A 22817-nucleotide genomic window follows, 5' to 3' on the forward strand; every position below is an offset into this window, starting at 1 on the left:
CCCTCATACTCCTCATTTGCTGCCTGACGGATCTCACAAATCTTTCTGTCCCTGAGGACCTGCAACCTTTCAATGTCTCCTTATAGTTCCTGTTCTTCTTGCCTTATCCTTTCCTTTTCTCGCTGCCCCCTTCTTTGTCTATATTCCTTTACGTCCTGCCCATTCCTCCAAACTTCGACTTCTCCACTATCCCTTTCACCAACGGGCACTGCTTTATTCCGTCCTGGCTGGAATAGGGAGGGGGATACCCAGGGTCCCTTAGGCTGGGGTACAGAGTTGATTTTTTCCCCTGAAGCTCCTGACTTTCATGCTGTTTTTCGGGTTTTTCACTCTTGTTTGGGGTGGTATTCTTTTCCTGGTATGCTTTCCTCAGCCTTTCTCCTTCTATTCTAAACAATTTAAGTACGTCTAGTTCTTTTTCCTTTTTTATTACTCGGATTTCTGATTTATCCTTAGGCTTACAGTTCTTAATCAGCACTTCCATTTCATCACACATATTTATATCAAAATATAAATATATCAAAATTGATATCAAAATTTATATCATTCCGTGGGCCATTTCGTAATCAAATTTTTTGTCCTTTTTTCCCATTTCTCAGAGTGTTTTTTAATATCCTCTTTGGATACGGGGAATTTCTTACCTAGTATTTCAACTGCAGTTATTTTATTCATTGTACTTGTCTTATTTTAGTGCACTTGGTCTGTCAGTTTAAATGCAGTCCTTGTTCTCACTCCGTTCTGTCTCTATAGTCACTATGCTGCCTACTATGTTATTTCTATTTTCTACAGTTCTACTATATTCCTTTAATATTTTGCATATTTTAATTTTTTACAGTTCTACTATATTCCTTTAATATTTTGCAATTTTTATTTTTTACAGTTCTACTATATTCCTTTAATATTTTGCAATTTTTATTTTTTACAGCTCTACTATATTCCTTTAATATTTTGCAATTTTTATTTTTTACAGTTCTACTATATTCCTTTAATATCTTGCAATTTTATTATTTTTATGTTTACAATTATTCCAATTTTTGATCCTGCCCGTACAGACCCCTAGCCGACCAGAGTAATCCCCGGTTAACTAGAGCGGTATCCACAGGACTTTTTATCCTGCCTATCCAGACCCCTAGCTAACCAGAGTGATCCCCAGTTAACTAGAGCGGTATCCACAGGACTTTTTATCCTGCCTATCCAGACCCCTAGCTAACCAGAGTGATCCCCAGTTAACTAGAGCGGTATCCACAGGACTTTTGATCCTGCCTATCCAGACCCCTAGCTAACCAGTGATCCCTAGTTAACTAGAGCGGTATCCACAGGACGCCTCGTTTATTCCGTCCCCTATCCACTTAGGGCGGTATCCACGAGTTCTTCGTGACGTCACAAATCTACTTTCTTAACTTATCTATTTTCTACTTACCCCACTGCGCAGCCTTCTTGAGCAATCCTCCGGGTCTCTTTTTAGAATAGTTTAGACGGATTCTTTGGATCGGAGAGGCCCTTGGACCGCCTGGGCGCTCCTGTGCCACCAGTGGTCCCCCGTTTTCAACAGGCTATTAGTCCAAATAAAGCGTAAAACCGCCTAACTTTTTGCGGGTGGTCACCCTTTACCTGTTGAACCGGGGAGCCCCTGACGGGCTTGGAAGCGCCTTTAGCTTGTCGTCCGTTATCAAACGGGCCTCTTTCCGATCCTGCCGACTACGCCAATTTTGTCGTGGTTACCTGTGTTCAAAATGAAGCAGATGACACGGAGAATTCTTCAAGAAGTTAAAAGCCTTTATTTGCAAACAACGGCTGGAACAATCAGGATGTCAACCATCTGACTGCCCACTTAGTACACCGGGCAGCCTATTGTTATAGGATTATTCTAACCCTTATCTCCTTTGCATTACCTCATACCCACACTCCTTTCTTCAGTCCTTCATTGCTTTGTAGTACCTGTTTGTCCCGCCACCATTAAATCCCATTTAGTAATATATCCTTATCTCAATGCTCACATCCCTTCATATTTCGCCTCCCTTATTTCCTGCTAGTTCATCCCTCACATCCATCCATCCATCACCCCAAGGCCTATGTTTTTCCTTATCTCTTCTCTTGCCACCATTAAATCCTATTCATTGATGAATGTCTGCATCTCTTCGGATTCTTCTACCCTTATCATCTAGGCTAAAGCAAGGGGACAAGCTAAAGCAAAGGAGTGTTATGTTACAGAGACGTGTCAAGGGTAAGGAATGTCTAGAGCGCCTTAATTAGTTAAAGAGAGACGCCTAATGCCTAAGTAGTCACAAACCTTAAACAACAATGTATAAAATAATACCGTAACAATGTCTAATGTATAAAATAATATCAAATAATATCATGCATAAAATAATATCGTATTATCTCCCATAATCGCAGGCTCCAGTCTGCGACCCGCTGGCGCGCACATCACCCGCTGTGGCTCCGCTCACGTTTGTAACTCTTCACCTTTAACTTGACGTTTAATAAAGTCTTTAAAAAATAACCCGTGTTTGAGTTATCTCTGCATCTCCGCGTCATGGTACAGAGATCTCTTCAAACAGCAGACACAAGGATCCGTGGATACTGGGTTTACAAAAGGAAAAAGACACACAGAGTGCTGGAGTAACTGAGCGGGTCAGGCAGCATCTATGGAGAACATGGATAGGTGACGTTTCACAGAGTGCTGGAGTAACTCAGCGGGTCAGGCAGCATCTCTGGAGAACATGGATAGGTGTCGTTTCACAGAGTGCTGGAGTAACTGAGCGGGTCGGGCAGCATCTGTGGAGAACATGGATAGGTGACGTTTCACAGAGTGCTGGAGTAACTCAGCGGGTCGGGCAGCATCTGTGGAGAACATAGTTATCCATGTTCTCCGGAGTTTGTGCCGGAGCCGCTGAGTTACTCCAGCAGTTTGTGTCCTTGTGTCTTTCATTTATAGTATTTGGTTGTAGAGACACAGCACAGAAACAGGCCATTCGGCCCACCGTATCCGTGCCGATCAGCGATCACCCTGTACAATAATTCTATCCTAAGTACTAGGGACAATTTGCAATTTTACGGAAACAAATTAACCTACAAACCTGCAGGTTGGAAACCGGAGCACCCGGAGAAACCCCACTGGGTCACAGGTACATACTCCGTACTGACAGCACCCGTAGTCAGGATTGAACCTGGGTCTTTGGCGCTGTGAGGCAGCAACACTACCAGCTGCGCCGCTGTGCCGACCCTGGTTTAGGTTTGGAGATACAGCATGGAAACAGGCTCTTCGGCCCATCGTGTCCACGTCGCCCATCGATCACCCGTTCACACACTCGTTCTATGACATCCCACACTCTCATCCTCTCCTAATAGGGGGGACATTTGTAAGAGTGCCGATTAATCCACACGTCTCTGGGGTGTGTGTGTGGGGGGGGGGGGGGAGCACACGGAGAAACCCCACGCGGTCACGGGGAGAACGTACAAGCTCTGTACAGACAGCACCCGAGGTCGGGATGGAACCCGGGTCTCTGGCGCTTTGAGGCAGCAGCTCTACCCGCTGCGCCGCCCCCTGTGTGGGGCAGCTGACCGCGACCGGGGGTCCCGGGTACAGGGCAGCGGGTGGGGGGGAGGAGGGGAGCTTCGGACGGGGTTACGTGTGGAAGCGGGTGAGGGCTGAGGGAGGGAGGGAGGGGGTGGGAGCTGCCATCTTCTGCTGCTTCTGCGCCTTCACTTTCTGCTCCACGCTCCTCCGCACCCGGTCCTGTGGGCAGAGCGGCCCGTTAGACGGCAACCCCAGACCCCCGGGGGAGGGGGAGACGGTGACCGCCCTCCCTTCACCCCGTCCCCAACATGCCCCACTCGCTATCCCCCGCTCACCCCCTCCCCTCCCCTTTCCCTCCTCGCCCCCTCACCCTCCACTCCCCCCTCCGACTACCACTGCTTCCCCTCACTCATCCTCCCTCCCCTCACTTTCCCCTCAACCACTCCTTACCCCCCACCCCTCCCCCTTTGCCCCACCCACTCCCTCACCCTCCCTCTCCTCCTCATCCTCTCTCCGCTCCCCCTCCCTCACCCACTCCCTTCCCTCACCCTCCACCCCCACCACCGCCCCATCTACGTCTCTCTCCCTCTTTCGCCTCTCCCCTCTCCCTCTCTCCTCCATCACCCTCACCCCTCCCCCATTGCCCCACCCCCTCTCCCCAGATCCCTCTTCCACTTCATCCCCTCTCCCTCCCCCTCCCTATCCTCCCACCCCATCCCCTCTCTCCCTCCCCCTCTCCCCACCCCATCCCCACTCTCCCCCCCTCTCCCCACTCCCTCCTTCCCCCCACCCTCTCCCCACCCCACATCCCCTCTCTCCTTCTCCCCCCCTCCCTCACCCTTTCCCCCCCCCCCCCCCCCTCACCCTCCGGTTGCCGCTGGCCACCAGCTTCTTCCTGCGCTCCAGGTTCCCGCTGGAGCTGCGGCCCTTCATCCGCCGCCTGGGCTCAAACTTGTCCGTGTCCGTGGGGTCGTAGCCCTGCGGGGGGGGGAAGGCAGGGGGTCATGAGAGGTGGGGGAAGGGGGACGGGGAGAGGGTTTCGGGGGGGGTGGGTGGGACTAACACCGGGTGCTGCACCCTGTCGCGATGCCTCTGCTCGGGGAGGTGGGATCGGAGCGGGAGAGGGTCGCGGTTCGTGGGGAGGGTGGGGGGTTCGGGGTTCGGGGGTTCGGAGTCTACACTCACCAGGCGCTGCACCCTGTCGCGGTGCCTCTGTTCCAGGGAGAGGGGGTCGACCTGCCCCAGGCGCTCCAGCTCCAGTGAGATCAGCTCCGGCTGCAGCTGTAACACAGGCAGGGTCAGCGACACGCAGAGAGACCCCCACCCTCACATGAGGAACCCCCCCACTCCCCTCTCACCCCCACAGGCGGGGCAACTCCCCCTCCCCACACAGACCCCCCCTCACACACACAGACACCCCCACACAGACAGACACACACACACACAGACCCCCCACACACACACACTCAGACCCCCCCACCCACACACACAACCTCCCCCCCACACACACACACTCAGACCCCCCCGCCGCACCTCATCCACCGGTTGCAATGTTTACCCCTTTCTTCACCCCCCCCACCATCACGCACACACTCCCCTCCCCAGTTCAACTCCCTTCCACCCACACACCCCCCCCACCTGCTGTCCCTGTTCCAACCAATCCCCCCCACACCCCACATTCATGGTCTCCCCCCCTACACTCCCCCTTCCGCGACCCCCAGCATTTCACCCCCTCCCACCCCTTACCCCTCTCTTGTATCTTGTGCTCTTCACTTGCGAAGAGTCCACCAGGGAGCAGACTGGAAGGAACACTTTTTACATTTGCTGGGGACCATCTTTACATTTACACCGAGCCAAATAACTGACAAACCTGCACGTCTTTGGAGTGCGGGAAGGAAATGGAGCACCCGGAGAAAACCCACGCGGGTCACGGGGAGAACGTGCAAACTCCGTAGACAGCACCCGTAGTCGGGATGGAACCCGGGTCTCAGCAACTCTACCGCTGCTCCACCGTGACCGGCCTGCTCTGCTCTGTGCTCCCAATGCCTTCCCTCCTCCCCACCTCCGCCCCCCACCTCTCCCACCCCCCCCCCTCTCCCCACCCCCCCCTCTTACACCCACCTTCTCCAACAGGGCCTTCACCTCCCATTCCTGCCGCTGCTTCTTACTGCGGTACGGGTTACACTCCAACCCGTCAAAGTTTGCCTCTCCGGCCCCTGCAGTGGACAAGAGCACCGGTCACTCCCTCCCCGGACCATCCTACCCCCCCTCCCCCCAGACCACCGTACCCCCCACCCCCCCCCCCGGGCCACCCTACCCAACCCCTCCCCTCCTCTCCGGGCAACCCTACCTCCCACTCCCCTCCTCCCCCCAGACCACCCTATTCCCCCCTCCCCTCCTCCCCCTGACCACTTTACCTCCTCCGCCCCTCCCCTCCCCCGTCTGCCCGACCCCCCCCGACCCAACCCCTCCCCTCCCCTGAACACCCCACCTCCCCCTCCCCTCCTCCCCCCAGACCACCAAACCCCTACCCTCCTCCCATCCCCACCCCCCACCCCCCCCCACCATACCCCCTCCTCCCCTCCCCCGACCTCACTACCCCAATTCCCCCCCGGACCACCGTACACAACCCCTCCCCTCCTCCCCCAGGACCACCCAACGGCCCCCTACCCTCCCCCCCAGACCACCCTACCCCCCCCCCCCACCCGATCCACCCCCCGGACTACCACACCTCCCCCTGCCCCCCGGAACACCCTACCCAACCCCTCCCCCGACCACCCTACGCCCCTTCCCCCCGGACCACCCTACCCCCCCTTTCTCCTCCCACCAGAGCAACCTCCCCTCCCCCGCCCACCCTACCCCCTACTCCCCGCAGGCCACCCTGCCCCCCCTCCCCCAGACCACCCTACCTCCCCCCCCCTCCCTCCCCAGACCAGCCACTTTCCGTGCTGCATCTCTAAACTAGACTAGTGTACGGGGTGACCGCCGGTCGGCACGGGCGCGGTGGGGAAGGGCCAGTTTCCGCGCTGCATGGCGGGACTGTCATATGTTGAAAGACTGGAGCGACTAGGCTTGTATACACTGGAATTTAGAAGGATGAGAGGAGATCTTATCAAAACGTATAATATTATTAAGGGGTTGGACACCTTAGAGGCAGGAAACATGTTCCCAATGTTGGGGGAGTCCTGAAACAAGGGGCCACAGTTTAAGAATAAGGGGTCGGCCATTTAGAACAGAGATGAGGAAAAACGTTTTTAGTCAGAGAGTTGTGAATCTGTGGAATTCTCTGCCTCAGAGGGCAGTGGAGGTCAATTCTCTGAATGCATTCAAGAGAGAGCTAGATAGAGCTCTTAAGGATAGCGGAGTCAGGGGGTATGGGGAGAAGGCAGGAACGGGGTACTGATTGAGAATGATCAGCCATGATCACATTGAATGGCGGTGCGTACAGGCTCGAAGGGCCGAATGGCCTTCTCCTGCATCTATTTTTTATTGTCTATTGTCTATTGCATCTCCAAAGTCCGACAAAAGTCGAGAGCGTAAAATGGAGTGTGCATCGGGGCCTGGCGGTCACGGGGAGGGAGAGCTTGCAAACTCCGCACGGATTGCAGGCAGAGTCAGGGGGGAATCTGTGTTTCTGGCACCGTGCCGCCCATGGACGTCCGTCTGTGGAGTGTGAGAGGAAACCGGAGCTCCCGGAGAAAACCTGTACTTGGACAGGTTGTGTGAGTGGGCGGATGCATGGCAGATGCAGTTTAATGTGGATAAGTGTGAGGTTATCCACTTTGGTGGTCAGAATTGGTAGGCAGAGTATTATCTGAATGGTGTCAAGTTAGGAACAGGGGACGTACAACGAGATCTGGGTGTCCTAGTGCATCAGTCACTGAAAGGAAGCATGCAGGTACAGCAGGCAGTGAAGAAAGCCAATGGAATGTTGGCCTTCATAACAAGAGGAGTTGAGTATAGGAGCAAAGAGGTCCTTCTGCAGTTGTACAGGGCCGTAGTGAGACCGCACCTGGAGTACTATGTGCAGTTTTGGTCTCCAAATTTAAGGAAGAATATTCTTGATATTGAGGGCGTGCAGCGTAGGTTTACTAGGTTAATTCCCGGAATGGCAGGACTATCATATGTTGAAAGACTGGAGCAACTAGGCTTGTATACACTGGAATTTAGAAGGATGAGAGGAGATCTTATTGAAACGTATAAGATTATTAAGGGGTTGGACACGTTAGAGGCAGGAAACATGTTCCCAATGTTGGGGGAGTCCAGAACCAGGGGCCACAGTTTAAGAATAAGAGGTAGGCCATTTAGAACGAGATGAGGAAAAACTTTTTCAGTCAGAGAGTTGTAAATCTGTGGAATTCTCTGCCTCAGAAGGCAGTGGAGGCCAATTCTCTGAATGCATTCAAGAGAGAGCTAGATAGAGCTCTTAAGGATAGCGGAGTCAGGGGGTATGGGGAGAAGGCAGGAACGGGGTACTGATTGAGAATGATCAGCCATGATCACATTGAATGGCGGTGCGTACAGGCTCGAAGGGCCGAATGGCCTTCTCCTGCATCTATTTTTTATTGTCTATTGTCTATTGCATCTCCAAAGTCCGACAAAAGTAGAGAGCGTAAAATGGAGTGCGCATCGGGGCCTGACGGTCACGGGGAGGGAGAGCTTGCAAACTCCGCACGGACTGCAGGGTTTGTCAGGGGGGAATCTGTGTTTCTGGCACCGTGCCGCCCATGGACGTCCGTCTGTGGAGTGTGAGAGGAAACCGGAGCTCCTGGAGAAAACCCAAGCAGGTCACGGGGAGAAGGTACAAACTCCGTACAGACAGCGCACGTGGTCAGGATGGAACCCGGGTCCCTGACGCTGCGAGGCAGCAACTCTACCGCCGCACCGCCATTCTGCGGTTTCTTCTTTCGGGTTTAATTTGTAAAACAACATTGTATATTGACACCATTAAACTACAATGGGCGGCACGGTGGTGCAGCGGGTAGAGCTGCTGCCTCACGCTGAGGCCACTCCGACCAGCGATCCCCGCACGCTGGCACTATCCCACACACTATCCTATCCTGAGTCTCAAGGAGGGTCTCGACCCGAAACGTCACCCATTCCTTCTCTCCAGAGATGCTGCCCGTCCCGCTGAGTTACTCCAGCTTTTTGTGTCCAGCTATCCTACACACACCTGGGACAGTTTAACATTTTTACCGAAGCCAATTACAGTCATAGTCACAGAGTGACACAGTGTGGATACAGGCCCTTCGGCCCAACTTGCCCATACCGGCCAACATGTCCCAGCTACACTAGTCCCACCTGCCTGCGCTTGGTCCATATCCCTCCAAACCTGCCCTATCCATGTAACTGTCTCATTGTTTCTTAAACGTTGGGATAGTCCCAGCCTCAACTACATCCTCCGGCAGCTTGTTCCACACACCCACCACCCTTTGTGTGAAATAGTTACCCCTCGGATTCCTATTAAATCTTTTCCCCTTCACCTTGAACCTACGTCCTCTGGTCCTCGATTCCCCTACTCTGGGTAAAAGACTCTGTGCACCTACCCGATCTATTCCTCTCGTGATTTTATACACCTCTATAAGATCTCCCCTCATCCAAGAGTAATCTGGGCAATTAACCTACAAACCCGCACATCTTTGGAGTGTGGGAGGAAACCGGAGCACTCGGAGAAAACCCACGCAGGTCACGGGGAGAACGTACAAACACCGTACAGACAGCGCCCGTACTGGGGATCGAAGCCGGGTCCCTGGCGCTGCGAGGTAGCGGCTCAACCCGCTGTGCCACCATTGTGCCCACTCACCTGGCACCAGCATGCTGGTGAAGCCCAGCCCGTGACCCACTCCCAGCACATCTTCGTAGGGGCAGAACTGGAGCCCATGCACGCCCTGCCGCACAGCGTGGGTCAGGTACGGGCTCCGCACCGTCGCGCTGCGCACGTCTTTGTAAACCTGCCGGAGGGAGAGAGAGGGAGAGAGTGAGGGAGAGGGTGAGAGAGGGAGAGAGAGGATGAGAGAGAGGGAGAGATGGAGAGAGGGAGGAGGAGAGGGAGAGGGTGGGAGAGAGAGGGGGAGGGGTAAGAGGGAGGAGGAGAGGGAGAGAGGGTGAGAGAGAGAGGGTGAGAGGGAGGAGGAGAGAGAGAGAGGGAGGAGGAGAGAGAAGGAAGGGGAGAGAAGGTGAGAGAGGGAGGAGAGAGAGGGAGGAGGGAGAGGGAGGTGGAGAGAGAGAGAGGGAGGAGGAGAGAGAAGGAAGGGGAGAGAAGGTGAGAGAGGGAGGAGAGAGAGGGAGGAGCGAGAGGGAGGTGAGAGAGGGAGGAGAGAGAGGGAGAGGGACGAGGGAGAGGGAGGAGAGAGAGGGAGGAGAGAGGGTGAGAGAGAGAGAGAGAGGAGAGAGGGTGAGAGAGAGAGAGAGGTGAGGAGCAGCTTACATGCACTGTGTTCCCACAGGCGACCCCCAGCAGGTCTCGGTGGCTGAAGGTGAGGTGTGCGGCCCCTGCTGGCAGCAGGTAGGAGTGCAGGGGCTTGTAGGTCCGCACGTCAAAGATGTTCAGCTTGTGATCCAAGCCCGATGTGGCCATGTACCTGCCCCTTCACACGCACACACACAGAGGGAGGTCAATAGACAATAGGTGCAGGAGGAGGCCATTCGGCCCTTCGAGCCTGTACGCACCGCCATTCAATGTGATCATGGCTGATCATTCTCAATCAGTACCCCGTTCCTGCCTTCTCCCCATACCCCCTGACTCCGCTATCCTTAAGAGCTCTATCTAGCTCTCTCTTGAATGCATTCAGAGAATTGGCCTCCACTGCCCTCTGAGGCAGAGAATTCCACAGATTCACAACTCTCTGACTGAAAAAAGTTTTACCTCATCTCTGTTCTAAATGGCCGACCCCTTATTCTTAAACTGTGGCCCCTGGTTCTGGACTCCCCCAACATTGGGAACATGTTTCCTGCCTCTAACGTGTCCAACCCCTTAATAATCTTATACGTTTCGATAAGATCCCCTCTCATCCTTCTAAATTCCAGTCAGTGAGGGAGAGGAGTCGGTGAGGGAGTGGGGTCAGTGAGGGGAGGAGAGAGGGTTCTGTGGGGGAGGGGGGTTAATCAGAGAGGGAGGTGTGGGAGGGGAGTTGGGGCCACTGAACTATATCACCCACCCAACCCCACTCCTCTCCCACCCCACTATATCCCGGCCACAACCCCTCTCTCCACACCCCTCTCCCTCCCTCCCTCCCCTCCTCCCCACTCTGCACTCTCCCCTTCCCACTTCCCACCTCCCTCCCCAACCCTCTCCCCCCTCCCTTCCCCCCTTTTCACCCAGAGGGTTGTGAAACTGTGGGATTCTCTGCCACAGAGGGCAGCGGAGGCCGATTCACTGGTTGTTTTCAAGAGGGAGTTAGATTGAGCTCTTCGGGCGAAAGGAATCAAGGAATACGGGGAGAAAGCAGGAACGTTGTTCAGATTTTCAATGATCGGCCAAGGTCGTATCACTCCCCCCTCTCCCCACCCCCCCCCCACCCCCCCCTCCCCCACTCACAAGCCACTCTTGTCCACAGCCACGGCCCGGACCCCACCTTTGTGGCAAAGCATCTTCACCAGCGGCTCCTTCACGTTGGGACTCCACAGCGTCACCGTACCTGGGCACGTGGGGGGAGAGTAACCGTGAGGGGGTGTTGCTCAGCACAGTGGCGCAGCGGTAGAGCCAGACACCCGGGTTCCATCCCAATGACGGGCGCTGTCTGTATGGAGTTCGCACGTTCTCCCCGTGACCTGCGTGGGTTTTCTCCGGGTGATCCGGTTTCCTCCCACGCTCAAAAGACGTGCGCGTTTGTAGGTTAATTGTCTCGGTGTAAATGTAAAGATTGTCCCTAGTGTGTGTAGGATAGTGATAGTGTGCGGGGATCGCTGGTCGGAGCGGACCTGGTGGGCCGAAGGGCCTGTTTCCGCTCTGTATCTCCAAACTAATCTAAACTAAACGCCGTGAATGGGCAACACCGTGGGGGGGGGGGGGGGGGGGGGCAGGGGGTGGAGAGTGGGGAATCGGAGAGGAGGGGGCAATCTAGGGTCACGTGGGAGTGGGAACGGGGAGAGAGAAGGGGAGAGTCGGGGGTCACTGAGCGGAGGGGGAGAGGAGTAGGGGGTCATAGAGTCATCGAGTGATATAGTGTGGAAACAGGCCCTTCGGCCCAACTTGCCCACACCGGCCAACATGTATGTCCCAGCTACACTAGTCCCACCTGCCTGCGCTTGGCCCATATCCCTCCAAACCTGACCTGTCCATGTACCTGTCTGACTGTTTCTTCAACGATGGGATAGTCCCTGTCTCAACTACCTCCTCTGGCAGCTTGTTCCATACACCCACCACCCTATGTGTAAAAATGTTAGCCCTCAGATTCCTATTAAATCTTTTCCCCTTCACCTTGAACCTATGTCCTCTGGCCCTTGATTCCCCTACTCTGGGCAAGAGACTCTGTGCATCTACCCAATCTATTCCTCTCGTGATTTTATACACCTCTACAAGACCACTCATCCTCTAGTGGCTAGCGGAATCAAGGGATATGGGGAGAAGGCAAGCACAGGTTGATGATTGTGGATGATCAGCCATGATCACAATGAATGTTGGTGCTGGCTCGAAGGGCCAAGTGGCCTCCTCCTGCACCTATTTTCTGTTTGTATCCTGCGCTCCATGGAATAGAGACCCAGCCTACTCAACCTCTCCCAATAGCTCACACCCTCTGGTCCTGGCAACATCATAGAAACATAGAAAATAGGTGCAGGAGGAGGCCATTCGGCCCTTCGAGCCAGCACCGCCATTCATTGTGAATCCTTGTAAATCTTTTCTGAACCCTTTCAAGCTTGACAATATCTTTCCTATAACATGGTGCCCCGAACTGGACACAAATGCGGTCTCACCAACGTCTTATACAACTGCAACATGACCTCCCAATTTCTATACTCGGTACTCTGACTGATGAAGGCCAATGTGCCAAAAGCCTTTTTGACCACCTTATCTATCTGCGACTCGACCTTCAAGGAATCATGCACCTGTACTCCTAGATCCCTACGCTCTACAACACTCCTTGTTTCTTGTATATTTAATAAATAAAATAAAATAACGTTTAAAAAAAAATTAATGGGCGGCACGGAGGCGCAGAGGTAGAGTTGCCGCCTAACAGCGAATGCAGCACCGGAGACGCGGGTTCCATCCCGACTACGGGCGCTGTCTGTACGGAGTTTGTACCTTCTCCCCGTGACCTGCGTGGGTTTTCTCCTAGATCTTCAGTTTCCTCCCACACTCCAAAGACGTGCAGGTATGTAGGTTATTTGGCTTGGTAAATGTAAAAGGTGTCCCCACTGGGTATAGGATAGTGTGCAGGGATCGCTGGTCGGCGTGGACCCACCCGGTGGGCCGAAAGGGCCTGTTTCCGCGCTGTATCTCTAAACTAAACTAAACTCCCCAGAGGCCGACCATTCACTGTGGAGGTGGACAGAGGAGAGTGGGGACAAGTCGTGGGGCAGAGGCAATGGGGGAAGGGGATAGAGGGGTGACATTCGGGGGTCAGTGAGGGGAGAGAGGAGAGGGGGGGGGTGGCATTTCGGCGGACGCTTGTGGAGGTTACGGGTGGGGGGGTGGGGTGCCCACACTGACCGCTGGCTGGAGTGACATTGACCGGTGCCCACACTGACCGCTGGCCGGAGTGTCCGGTGCCCACACTGACCATGGCTGGAGTGACCGGTGCCCACACTAGCCGGAGTTATAAGTGACCACTGTCGAGAGTGACTGGTGCCCGCTCTGACCGCTCGCCGGTGTGATCAGTGCCCACTGACCGGAGTGACCGGTGTCCACCCTGACCGCTGGCCGGAGTGACCGGTGCCCACTGTCTGGAGTGAGTGTTGCCCACACTGGTGTTAGTGGTGCCCACAGTCCGGAGTGACTGGTGCCTGCACTAACCACAGGCCCGCGCTGACCACTGTCCAGGGTGCCCACACTGACCGCTGTAGAGTGACCGATGCCCGTGCTGACCACACTCCGCAGTGACCCAGTGCCCACAGTAACCATTGGCCCATGCTGTCGCTGTTCAGAGTGACCGGTGCCCATGCTGACCGCTGTCCATAGTGACCAGTGCCCTCTCTGCCCACCGTCCGGAGTGACCCAGTGCCCTCTCTGACCACCCTACGGAGTGACCGGTGCCCACTGTCCAGCATGACCGGTGCCCACTGTCCAGAGTGACCGGTGCCCTCTCTTACCACCCTCCGGAGTGACCGGTGCCCACCTCCCCCTTACCCTGCGGGTGCCCCAGGTGGACGATGCCGTTGTGAGGGTTGTGGGTCATGACGTCCAGTCGCCCGGCCTTGGTGCAGATGGCAGCCACCTCCTTGCCCACCGAGATGTCCAAGTACTGCAGGAACCCCGGCGCACTCTGCACCAACACGGGGGGCGGGGGGTACACGGGGGGGGGGAGGGGGTACACGGGGGGGGGGGGGGGTTTACACGGGGGGGGGTACAGGGGGGAGGGCAGCGGGACAGGAGGGGGCACATAGGGAGCATGGAGCACACGGGCGAGACACATGGACATGAGACACACATGGGGAACGGAGCACACGCAGGGGACACGCAGCACACACGGGGCGGCATGGACAGAGGGAACGTGGGAGTGGGGGGAGCAGAGAGGGGGTCACGGACACAGACAGGGAGACAAGGGGGGGCAGGGAGAACGGGCAGGGGAGAGACAGACGCACACGCACACACACAAACAGGCACAACACACAAACGCAAACACACACGCATACACACATACAGGCACAACACACAAACGCAAACACACACGCATACACACAAACACGCACACACACACACACAAACAGGCACAAAAAGGCACAACACACAAACGCGCACACACACACAAACAGGCACAACACACAAACACGCACACACACGGACGGACGATCACAAACACAGAGTTCAGATGTGGAGAGGAACACGCGTCACAAGCAGGGAACACGGATGTGAGAACACACCAGGCAGACACGCACACAGAGCAAACAACCAGCACATGGGGAAGGGGGGGGGGGAAGAACATGGACATGTGGCGCAGCGCGCACACGCACGCACGCACACACACACACCACACACACACACACGGACGCACGCACACACACAGATGGGGGAGGATCATGGGCAGGTAGCACAGAACACACACACATGGATGGGATGGGGGTGGGGAGAGAGAGAGACACACACACACACACACAGAACGTTAAATGACCAGGAGGGACGTTACTGTTTTTTGAAGGTAGGCACACAATGGTGGAGTAACTCAGCGGGACAGGCAGAGAAGGAATGGGTGATGTTAACTCAAGCCCACTGACACTATCCTACACACTAGGGACAAATGTTTTTACAATTATTACCAAAGTATTTAACCGGCAAACCTGCACGTCTTTGGAGTGTGGGAGGAAAGCGGAGCACCCGGGGAAAACCGATGGGGTCACGGGGAGAGCGTGCAAACTCCGCACAGACAGCACTTGCGGTCGGGATCGAAACCGGCAGCAACTCTACCGCTGCGCCACTGCGCCGACCCTTTTAAATTATTTATATACTTCCAGTCCATCCATTTGTACACATGGTTCTATCAATATTTGTCGCTTGGTGAAAACGCACCATGCTCAGACTGTGGGAGGGCGACAAAAACTGAACACGATCACGGGCGGCACGAAGGCGCAGCGGTAGAGTTGCTGCCTCACAGCGCCGGAGACCCGGGTTCCATCCTGACCGCAGGAGCTGTCTGTACGGAGTTTGTACGTTCTCCCCGTGACCTGCGTGGGTTTTCTCTGAGATCTTCGGTTCTCTTCCACACTCCAAAGAAGGTGCAGGTTTGTGGGTTAATTGGCTTGGTGTCTGTGTAAATTGTCCCTAGTGTGTGTCGCATGGTGTCAGTGTGCGGGGATCGTTGGTCGGCGCGGACTTGGTGGGCCGAAGGGCCTGTTTCCTCGAGTGGGTGGGTGAGTGGGTGGGCGGGTGTGTGGGCGAGTGGGAGAGTGGGTGAGAGGGTCGGTGGGTGGGTGGGTGAGTGGGAGGGCGGGTGAGTGGGTGGGTCAGTGAGAGTGGGTGGGTGGGTGAGTGGGCGGGTGGTTGGGAAGGTGGGTGAGAGTGGGTGGGTGAGTGGGTGGGTGGGTGAGAGGGTGGGTGAGTGAGTGGGTGGGGGGGGTGAGTGGGTGGGTGGGTGAGTGAGTGAGTGGGTGGGTGGGGAGGTGGGTGAGAGGGTGGGTGGGTGAGTGGGTGAGTGGGTGGGTGAGTGAGTGGGTGAGTGGGTGGGTAAGGGGCATGGAGGGCTGCAGGAACTCACGCAGGTTGCCAGCAAGAAGTGGTAGGGGAGAAACTCCATGCGTAGAACATCGTTGAACGTCTTCAGGCAGTGCAGCTCGATGCCCTGGTTGTCGTAGATGAACAGCCACTTCTTCTGTGCCACCGCAAACATGGTCTCCGTGTGAAGCCACCTGCCACACAGCACAACACAACACGAGGCGGGTCAGGCACGTACACACGCACGCACGCACGCAGCTCCCAGGGCAGGGGGTGGCATGGGCACAGCCAGTACCGTACTGGGAGCCAGTGGAGAGGCTAGAATCGGGGTGATGTGGTCCCTTTTACGGGCACCCGTCAGGAGTCTCGCTGCGGCGTTTTGGACCAATTGGCAGGGATTAAGGGGGGGGAGAATAGGAGGGAGAATGGGAGGGAGGGAGGGAGAGTGAGGGAGGGAGGGAGGGAGAGTGAAGGAGGGAGGGAGGGTTGTTGGGAGGGAACATACCGAATGTCATTCACCCGTTCCATGACGTTCATCTCACACAGCAGCCGTTTTGTGTGCCAGTCTAACGCCGCCACATGCCCACGACGCCCAGCCAACAACAGGTGCCTGGGGAGAGAGGGAAGGGGGGAGAGAGAGAGAGAGAGAGAGAGAGAGAGAGAGAGAGAGAGAGAGAGAGAGAGAGAGAGAGAGAGAGAGGGAGATATGGAGACACCCGCACTAATCAAGAATCGCTGCCTTAAGATATCCGCTGACTTGTGGCCTCCACAGCCGTCTGTGGCAAAGAATCCCACAGATTCACCGCCCTCCGACTAAAGAAATTCCTCCACATCTTCCCAAAGGTGCAACCTTTTAAACTGAGGCTGTGCCCTCTGGTCCTAGACTCTCCCACCAGTGGAAACATCCTCTCCACATCCACTCTAACCAGGCCTTCCGCCGTTCGGTAAAGTTCCAAGGAGGCCATTTCCGAACCCCAGCGGGCACAGGCCCAGTGCCGCCAAATGCTGATCGTACGTTAACCCCCACTCGTATTCCTGGGATCGTTCTCGTAAACCTCCTCCGGTCCCTCTCCAGGGCCAGCATGCCCTTCCTCGGGAGATTGAGAATGACCAGCCAGAATTGAGAATGACCAGAGAAGGTTCACCAGATTGATCCCTGGGATGGCAGGACTTTCATAGGAAGAAAGACTGGATAGACTCGGCTTGTACTCGCTGGAATTTAGAAGATTGAGGGGGGATCTTATAGAAACATACAAAATTCTTAAGGGGTTGGACAGGCTAGATGCAGGAAGATTGTTCCCGATGTTGGGGAAGTCCAGAACAAGGGGTCACAGTTTAAGGATAAGGGGGAAGTCTTTTAGGACCGAGATGAGAAAGTTTTTTTTCACACAGAGAGCGGTGAATCTGTGCAATTCTCTGCCACAGAAGGTAGTTGAGGCCAGTTCATTGGCTATATTTAAGAGGGAGTTAGATGTGGCCCTTGTGGCTAAAGGGATCAGGGGGTATGGAGAGAATGCAGGTACGGGATACTGAGTTGGATGATCAGCCATGATCATATTGAATGGCGGTGCGTAGAGGCTCGAAGGGCCGAATGGCCTACTCCTGCACCTATTTTCTATGTTTCTATGATCACATTAAATGGCGGTGCGTAGAGGCTCGAAGGGCCGAATGGCCTACTCCTGCACCTATTTTCTATGTTTCTATGATCACATTAAATGGCGGTGCTGGCTCGAAGGGCCGAATGGCGTCCTCCTGCACCTATTGCCTATCGAGATTCCGGCTTTGGGGAATTCCCCGGCAGTAACCGCTGGCCCCACTCTCCGCCCTTCCCCAAACACCCAGCCCCCCCCCCCCCCCCCCACCGTCCACTCACCTTCCGTTCCGCGTGTAGTTTATTCTGTACGGTCCAAACTGAGTCAGGTCCAGGTTGAAGTACTGCGGGCAAAGGCAGGACATGATCACGGTGTGAGAGGCACACACACACACGCGGCGGAAAGACTCTAAGGGGAGTAAGAGACATCTGTGGCTGACAAGGGAAGTCAAGGACAGCATAATAATTAAGGAGAGGAGTATAACATAGCAAAGAAGAGTGGGAAGACAGAGGATTGGGACTCTTTTAAAGAGCAACAAAAGTTAACTAAAATGGCAATACGGGGAGAAAAGATGAGGTACGAGGGTAAACTAGCCAATAATATAAAGGAGGATAGCAAAAGTTTTTTTAGGTACGTGAAGAGGAAAAAAATAGTCAAGGCAAATGTGGGTTCCTTGAAGACAGAAGCAGGGGAATTTATTATGGGGAACAAAGAAATGGCAGACGAGTTAAACCGTTACTTTGGATCAATGTTTACTGAGGAGGATACACACAATCTCCCAAATGTTCTAGGGGCCGGAGAACCTAGGGTGATGGAGGAACTGAAGGAAATCCACATTAGGCAGGAAATGGTTTTGGGTAGACTGATGGGACTGAAGGCTGATAAATCCCCAGGGCCTGATGGTCTGCATCCCAGGGTACTTAAGGAGGTGGCTCTAGAAATAGTGGAAGCATTGGAGATCATTTTTCAATGTTCTATAGATTCAGGATCAGTTCCTGTGGATTGGAGGATAGCAAATGTAATCCCACTTTTAAGAAAGGAGGGAGAGAGAAAACGGGTAATTATAGACCAGTTAGTCTGACATCAGTGGTGGGGAAGATGCTGGAGTCAATTATAAAAGACGAAATTGCTGAGCATTTGGATAGCAGTAACAGGATCATTCCGAGTCAGCATGGATTTACGAAGGGGAAATCATGCTTGACAAATCTACTGGAATTTTTTGAGGATGTAACGAGGAAAATTGACAGGGGAGAGTCAGTGGATGTGGTGTACCTCGACTTTCAGAAAGCCTTCGACAAGGTCCCACATAGGAGATTAGTGGCAAAATTAGAGCACATGATATTGGGGGTAGGGTACTGACATGGATAGAAAATTGGTTGACAGACAGAAAGCAAAGAGCGGGGATAAATGGGTCCCTTTCGGAATGGCAGGCAGTGACCAGTGGGGTACCGCAAGGTTCGGTGCTGGGACCCCAGCTATTTACGATATACATTAATGATTTAGATGAAGGGATTAAAAGTACCATTAGCAAATTTGCAGATGATACTAAGCTGGGGGGTAGTGTGGATTGTGAGGAAGATGCAATAAGGCTGCAGGGTGACTTGGACAGGTTGTGTGAGTGGGCGGATACATGGCAGATGCAGTTTAATGTAGATAAGTGTGAGGTTATTCACTTTGGAAGTAAGAATAGAAAGGCAGATTATTATCTGAATGGTGTCAAGTTAGGAAGAGGGGATGTTCAACGAGATCTGGGTGTCCTAGTGCATCAGTCACTGAAAGGAAGCATGCAGGTACAGCAGGCAGTGAAGAAAGCCAATGGAATGTTGGCCTTCATAACAAGAGGAGTTGAGTATAGGAGCAAAGAGGTCCTTCTACAGTGTACCGGGCCCTGGTGAGACCGCACCTGGAGTCCTGTGTGCAGTTTTGGTCTCCAAATTTGAGGAAGGATATTCTTGCTATTGAGGGGCGTGCAGCGTAGGTTCACTAGGTTGATTCCCGGAATGGCGGGACTGTCGTATGTTGAAAGGCTGGAGCAATTAGGCTTGTATACACTGGAATTTAGAAGGATGAGGGGGTATCTTATTGAAACATATAAGATAATTAGGGGATTGGACACATTAGAGGCAGGAAACATGTTCCCAATGTTGGGTGAGTCCAGAACAAGGGGCCACAGTTTAAGAATAAGGGGTAGGCCATTTAGAACGGAGATGAGGAAGAACTTTTTCAGTCAGAGAGTGGTGAAGGTGTGGAATTCTCTGCCTCAGAAGGCAGTGGAGACCAGTCCGTTGGATGCTTTCAAGAGAGAGCTGGATAGAGCTCTGAAGGATAGCGGAGTGAGGGGTATGGGGAGAAGGCAGGAACGGGGTACTGATTGAGAGTGATCAGCCATGATCGCATTGAATGGCGGTGCTGGCTCGAAGGGGGTGAATGGCCTACTCCTGCACCTATTGTCTATTGTCTATTGTGAAGGGTGTGAGACAATAGGTGCAGGAGGAGGCCATTCAGCCCTTCGAGCCAGCACCGCCATTCAATGTGATCATGGCTGATCATTCTCAATCAGTACCCCGTTCCTGCCTTCTCCCTATACCCCTGACTCCGCTGTCCTTAAGAGCTCTATCCAGCTCTCTCTTGAATGCATTCAGATAATTGGCCTCCACTGTCTTCTGAGGCAGAGAATTCCACAGATTCACAACTCTCTGACTGAAAACGTTTTTCCTCATCTCAGTTCTAAATGGCCCACCCCTTATTCTTAAACTGTGGCCCCTTGTTCTGGACTCCCCCAACATTGGGAACATGTTTCCTGCCTCTAACGTGTCCAACCCCTTAATAATCATACGTTTCGATAAGATCTCCTCTCATCCTTCTAAATTCCAGTGTATACAAGCCTAGTCGCTCCAGTCTTTCAACATATGAAAGTCCCGCCATTCCGGGAATTAACCTAGTCATCCTACGCTGCACGCCCTCAATAGCAACCCACCTTGGCGCTGCTGGTGATGTCGACCACACTGGCGATGTCCTGCTGTAGGATCGTACACGTGTCCTCACCCTCATCCGCTTCCAGGAACCTGGAGATGGGCGGGGAGCAGAGAGAAGGGGTGAGCTGGTGAGTGTGAGTATGTGCGTGCGTGAGTGATCTTACCCTGCCTCCTCTGGCAGTAGGTCAGATCGCGCTGCCAGCCTCTGTGTGTGTGTGTGTGTGTGTGTGTGTGTGTGTTCGTGTGTGCGTGTGTACAGTAGCTGGTCAGTACGCGCTGCCAGCCTGTGTGTGTGTGTGTGTGTGTGTGTGTTCGTGTGTGTGTGTGTGTTCGTGTGTGTGTGTGTGTACAGTAGCTGGTCAGATCACGCTGCCAGCCTCTGTGCGTGTGTGTGCGCGTGTGCATGAGTGAGTGATATTACCCTGCCTCCTCTGGCAGTAGCAGGACAGATCGCACTGCTAGCCTCTGTGCGTGTGTGTGTGTGCGCGTGTGCATGAGTGCGTGATCTTACCCTGCCTCGTCTGGCAGTAGCAGGTCAGATCGCACTGCCAGCCTCTGTGTGTGTGCGTGTGCGTACCTGCGTGCGTGTGCGTGCGTGATCTTACCCTGCCTCCTCTGGCAGTAGCAGGTCAGATCGCGCTACCAGCCTCTGTGCGTGTTTGCTCAGCTTGGCCCCCTGCTGCAGCCGGCTCTTCACCCTGCGGCCCTCCAGCTCGCTCTGCCGGGGGAAGCAACCAGCAGTCAGGCCGGGTTACAGCCGACACGGCCCCTACCCCCCCCCCCCTCCACGGCAGCGCCCCACCGCCTCATCCAGACAGCTAAACTCCTCCCCTGCCCATCCACAGAAGAAAAATGGTGGTGAACGAATGCCAAGAACAACAAGGATTAGAGGTATGCTTGGCGAATAAAACTTATCAAGCACATATTAGCAGAGAGTGGAGATTAAAGGTAGAATTAAGAAATATAAATGGATTCCAGATTTAGTGGCCCTGTCTCTTGATTGATTCCAGAATAGTTTTCTAAAACAGTATGATCATGAAGATTGAATGCAACGTGGCCTTGGCAGAAATGTTGGTATCTTCCTCACCGATGGTGCAGTACAAGATGATTGGAGTGTAGCTAATGTGGGGCGATTATTTAGGAAGGGCAGCAAAGGCAAGCCAAGGAACTACACATCAATCAGTTGTGGAAATGCATCTGATGGAATTTATGTGCATTTGGAAAGGCAAGATTGATAAGGTAAGAAAGAGTAAGAAAATAACTGCAGATGCTGGTACAAATCGAAGGTATTTATTCACAAAATGCTGGAGTAACTCAGCAGGTCAGGCAGCATCTCAGGAGAGAAGGAATGGGTGACGTTTCGGGTCAAGACCCTTCTTCAGTCTGAGATGCTGCCTGACCTGCTGAGTTACTCCAGCATTTTGTGAATAAATACAAGATTGATAAGGGATCGTCTGAAGAAAGGTCTCGACCTGAAGGGCCGAATTGCCTACTCCTGCACCTATTTAGCTCCATGTTTCTATATCTTTGTCCCTGAATCTGCAAATGTGCTTTTTTCCCGTGTGGGTTTAGATATGTGTTGTAGGAAGGAATTGCAGATGCTGATTTAAACTGATGATGGACACAAAATGCCAGAGTAACTCAGCAGGACTGGCAGCATCTCTGGAGAGAAGGAATGGGTGATGTTTCGGGTCGAGACCCTTCTTCAGACTGAGTGATGCCTTCAGACCCTCTCAGTCTGAAGAAGAATCTCAACCGAAACGTCACCCGTTTCTTCTCTCCAGAGATGCTGCCTGTCCCTCTGAGTTTACCTCTTTGTGCCTAATGATTTAAACTAGCCCATGATGCCAGCACCTCCCCGGACTTGGCTGGCTTTACCTTGCGCTAAACGTCATTCCCTTGTGCTCATGAGATCGTAAGTGATGGGAGCAGAATTAGGCCATTCGGCCCATCAAGTCTACTCCGCCATTCAATCACGGCTGATCTATCTCTCCCTCCTAACCTCATTTTCCTGCCTTCTCCCCGTAATCCCCGACGCCCGTACTAATCAAGAATCTATCGACCTCTGCTGTACTGTAAATGTACTAATATACACTGCAAGTGCAGTGTGGTGCTCGATTGTGATCATGTATTTTCCACCTAGTTAGCACGCACCAAAAGCTTTTCACTGTGCCTCAGTACACGTGACAATAAACTAAACTGAACTGAAGTTGGTCGGCACGGACAAGCTGGGCCGAAGGGCCTGTTTCCGTGCTGTTCAGCTCTACGACTCTACGCTAACAGGCGAAATATCCACTCACTGAACGATTGGTCTGTGGTGTGGGTTACAGGGAGACGACGATGTACAAATAGCTGAGGTGAGGGCAGAGGAGGTTGATGGGGGGAAGAGGAAGAGGGGGGGGGGGGGTGAGAGAAGTGCGGAGGGG

General features: G+C 53.8%; 1 protein-coding gene across 1 annotated transcript in view; it reads right to left on the reverse strand.

The window, feature by feature from the left end:
• Positions 1–666: 666 nt before the first annotated feature.
• LOC144611216 (WD repeat-containing protein 46-like) overlaps positions 667–22817 on the reverse strand; it is a 34624-nt gene continuing 12473 nt past the window's right edge. The window contains exons 7-16 of the mRNA XM_078430265.1: positions 16330–16434; positions 15868–16018; positions 13806–13941; positions 11058–11157; positions 9948–10101; positions 9324–9471; positions 5642–5736; positions 4706–4801; positions 4385–4498; positions 667–3739 (exon numbers count right to left, since the gene is read on the reverse strand). Coding sequence (XP_078286391.1) covers positions 3629–3739; positions 4385–4498; positions 4706–4801; positions 5642–5736; positions 9324–9471; positions 9948–10101; positions 11058–11157; positions 13806–13941; positions 15868–16018; positions 16330–16434 — 1210 coding nt within the window. The 3' untranslated portion in view covers positions 667–3628. The remainder of the gene's footprint in view (positions 3740–4384; positions 4499–4705; positions 4802–5641; positions 5737–9323; positions 9472–9947; positions 10102–11057; positions 11158–13805; positions 13942–15867; positions 16019–16329; positions 16435–22817) is intronic.

This window comes from Rhinoraja longicauda, chromosome 39, assembly GCF_053455715.1.
Source record: "Rhinoraja longicauda isolate Sanriku21f chromosome 39, sRhiLon1.1, whole genome shotgun sequence".
Classification (NCBI taxonomy): Eukaryota; Metazoa; Chordata; class Chondrichthyes; order Rajiformes; family Arhynchobatidae; genus Rhinoraja; species Rhinoraja longicauda.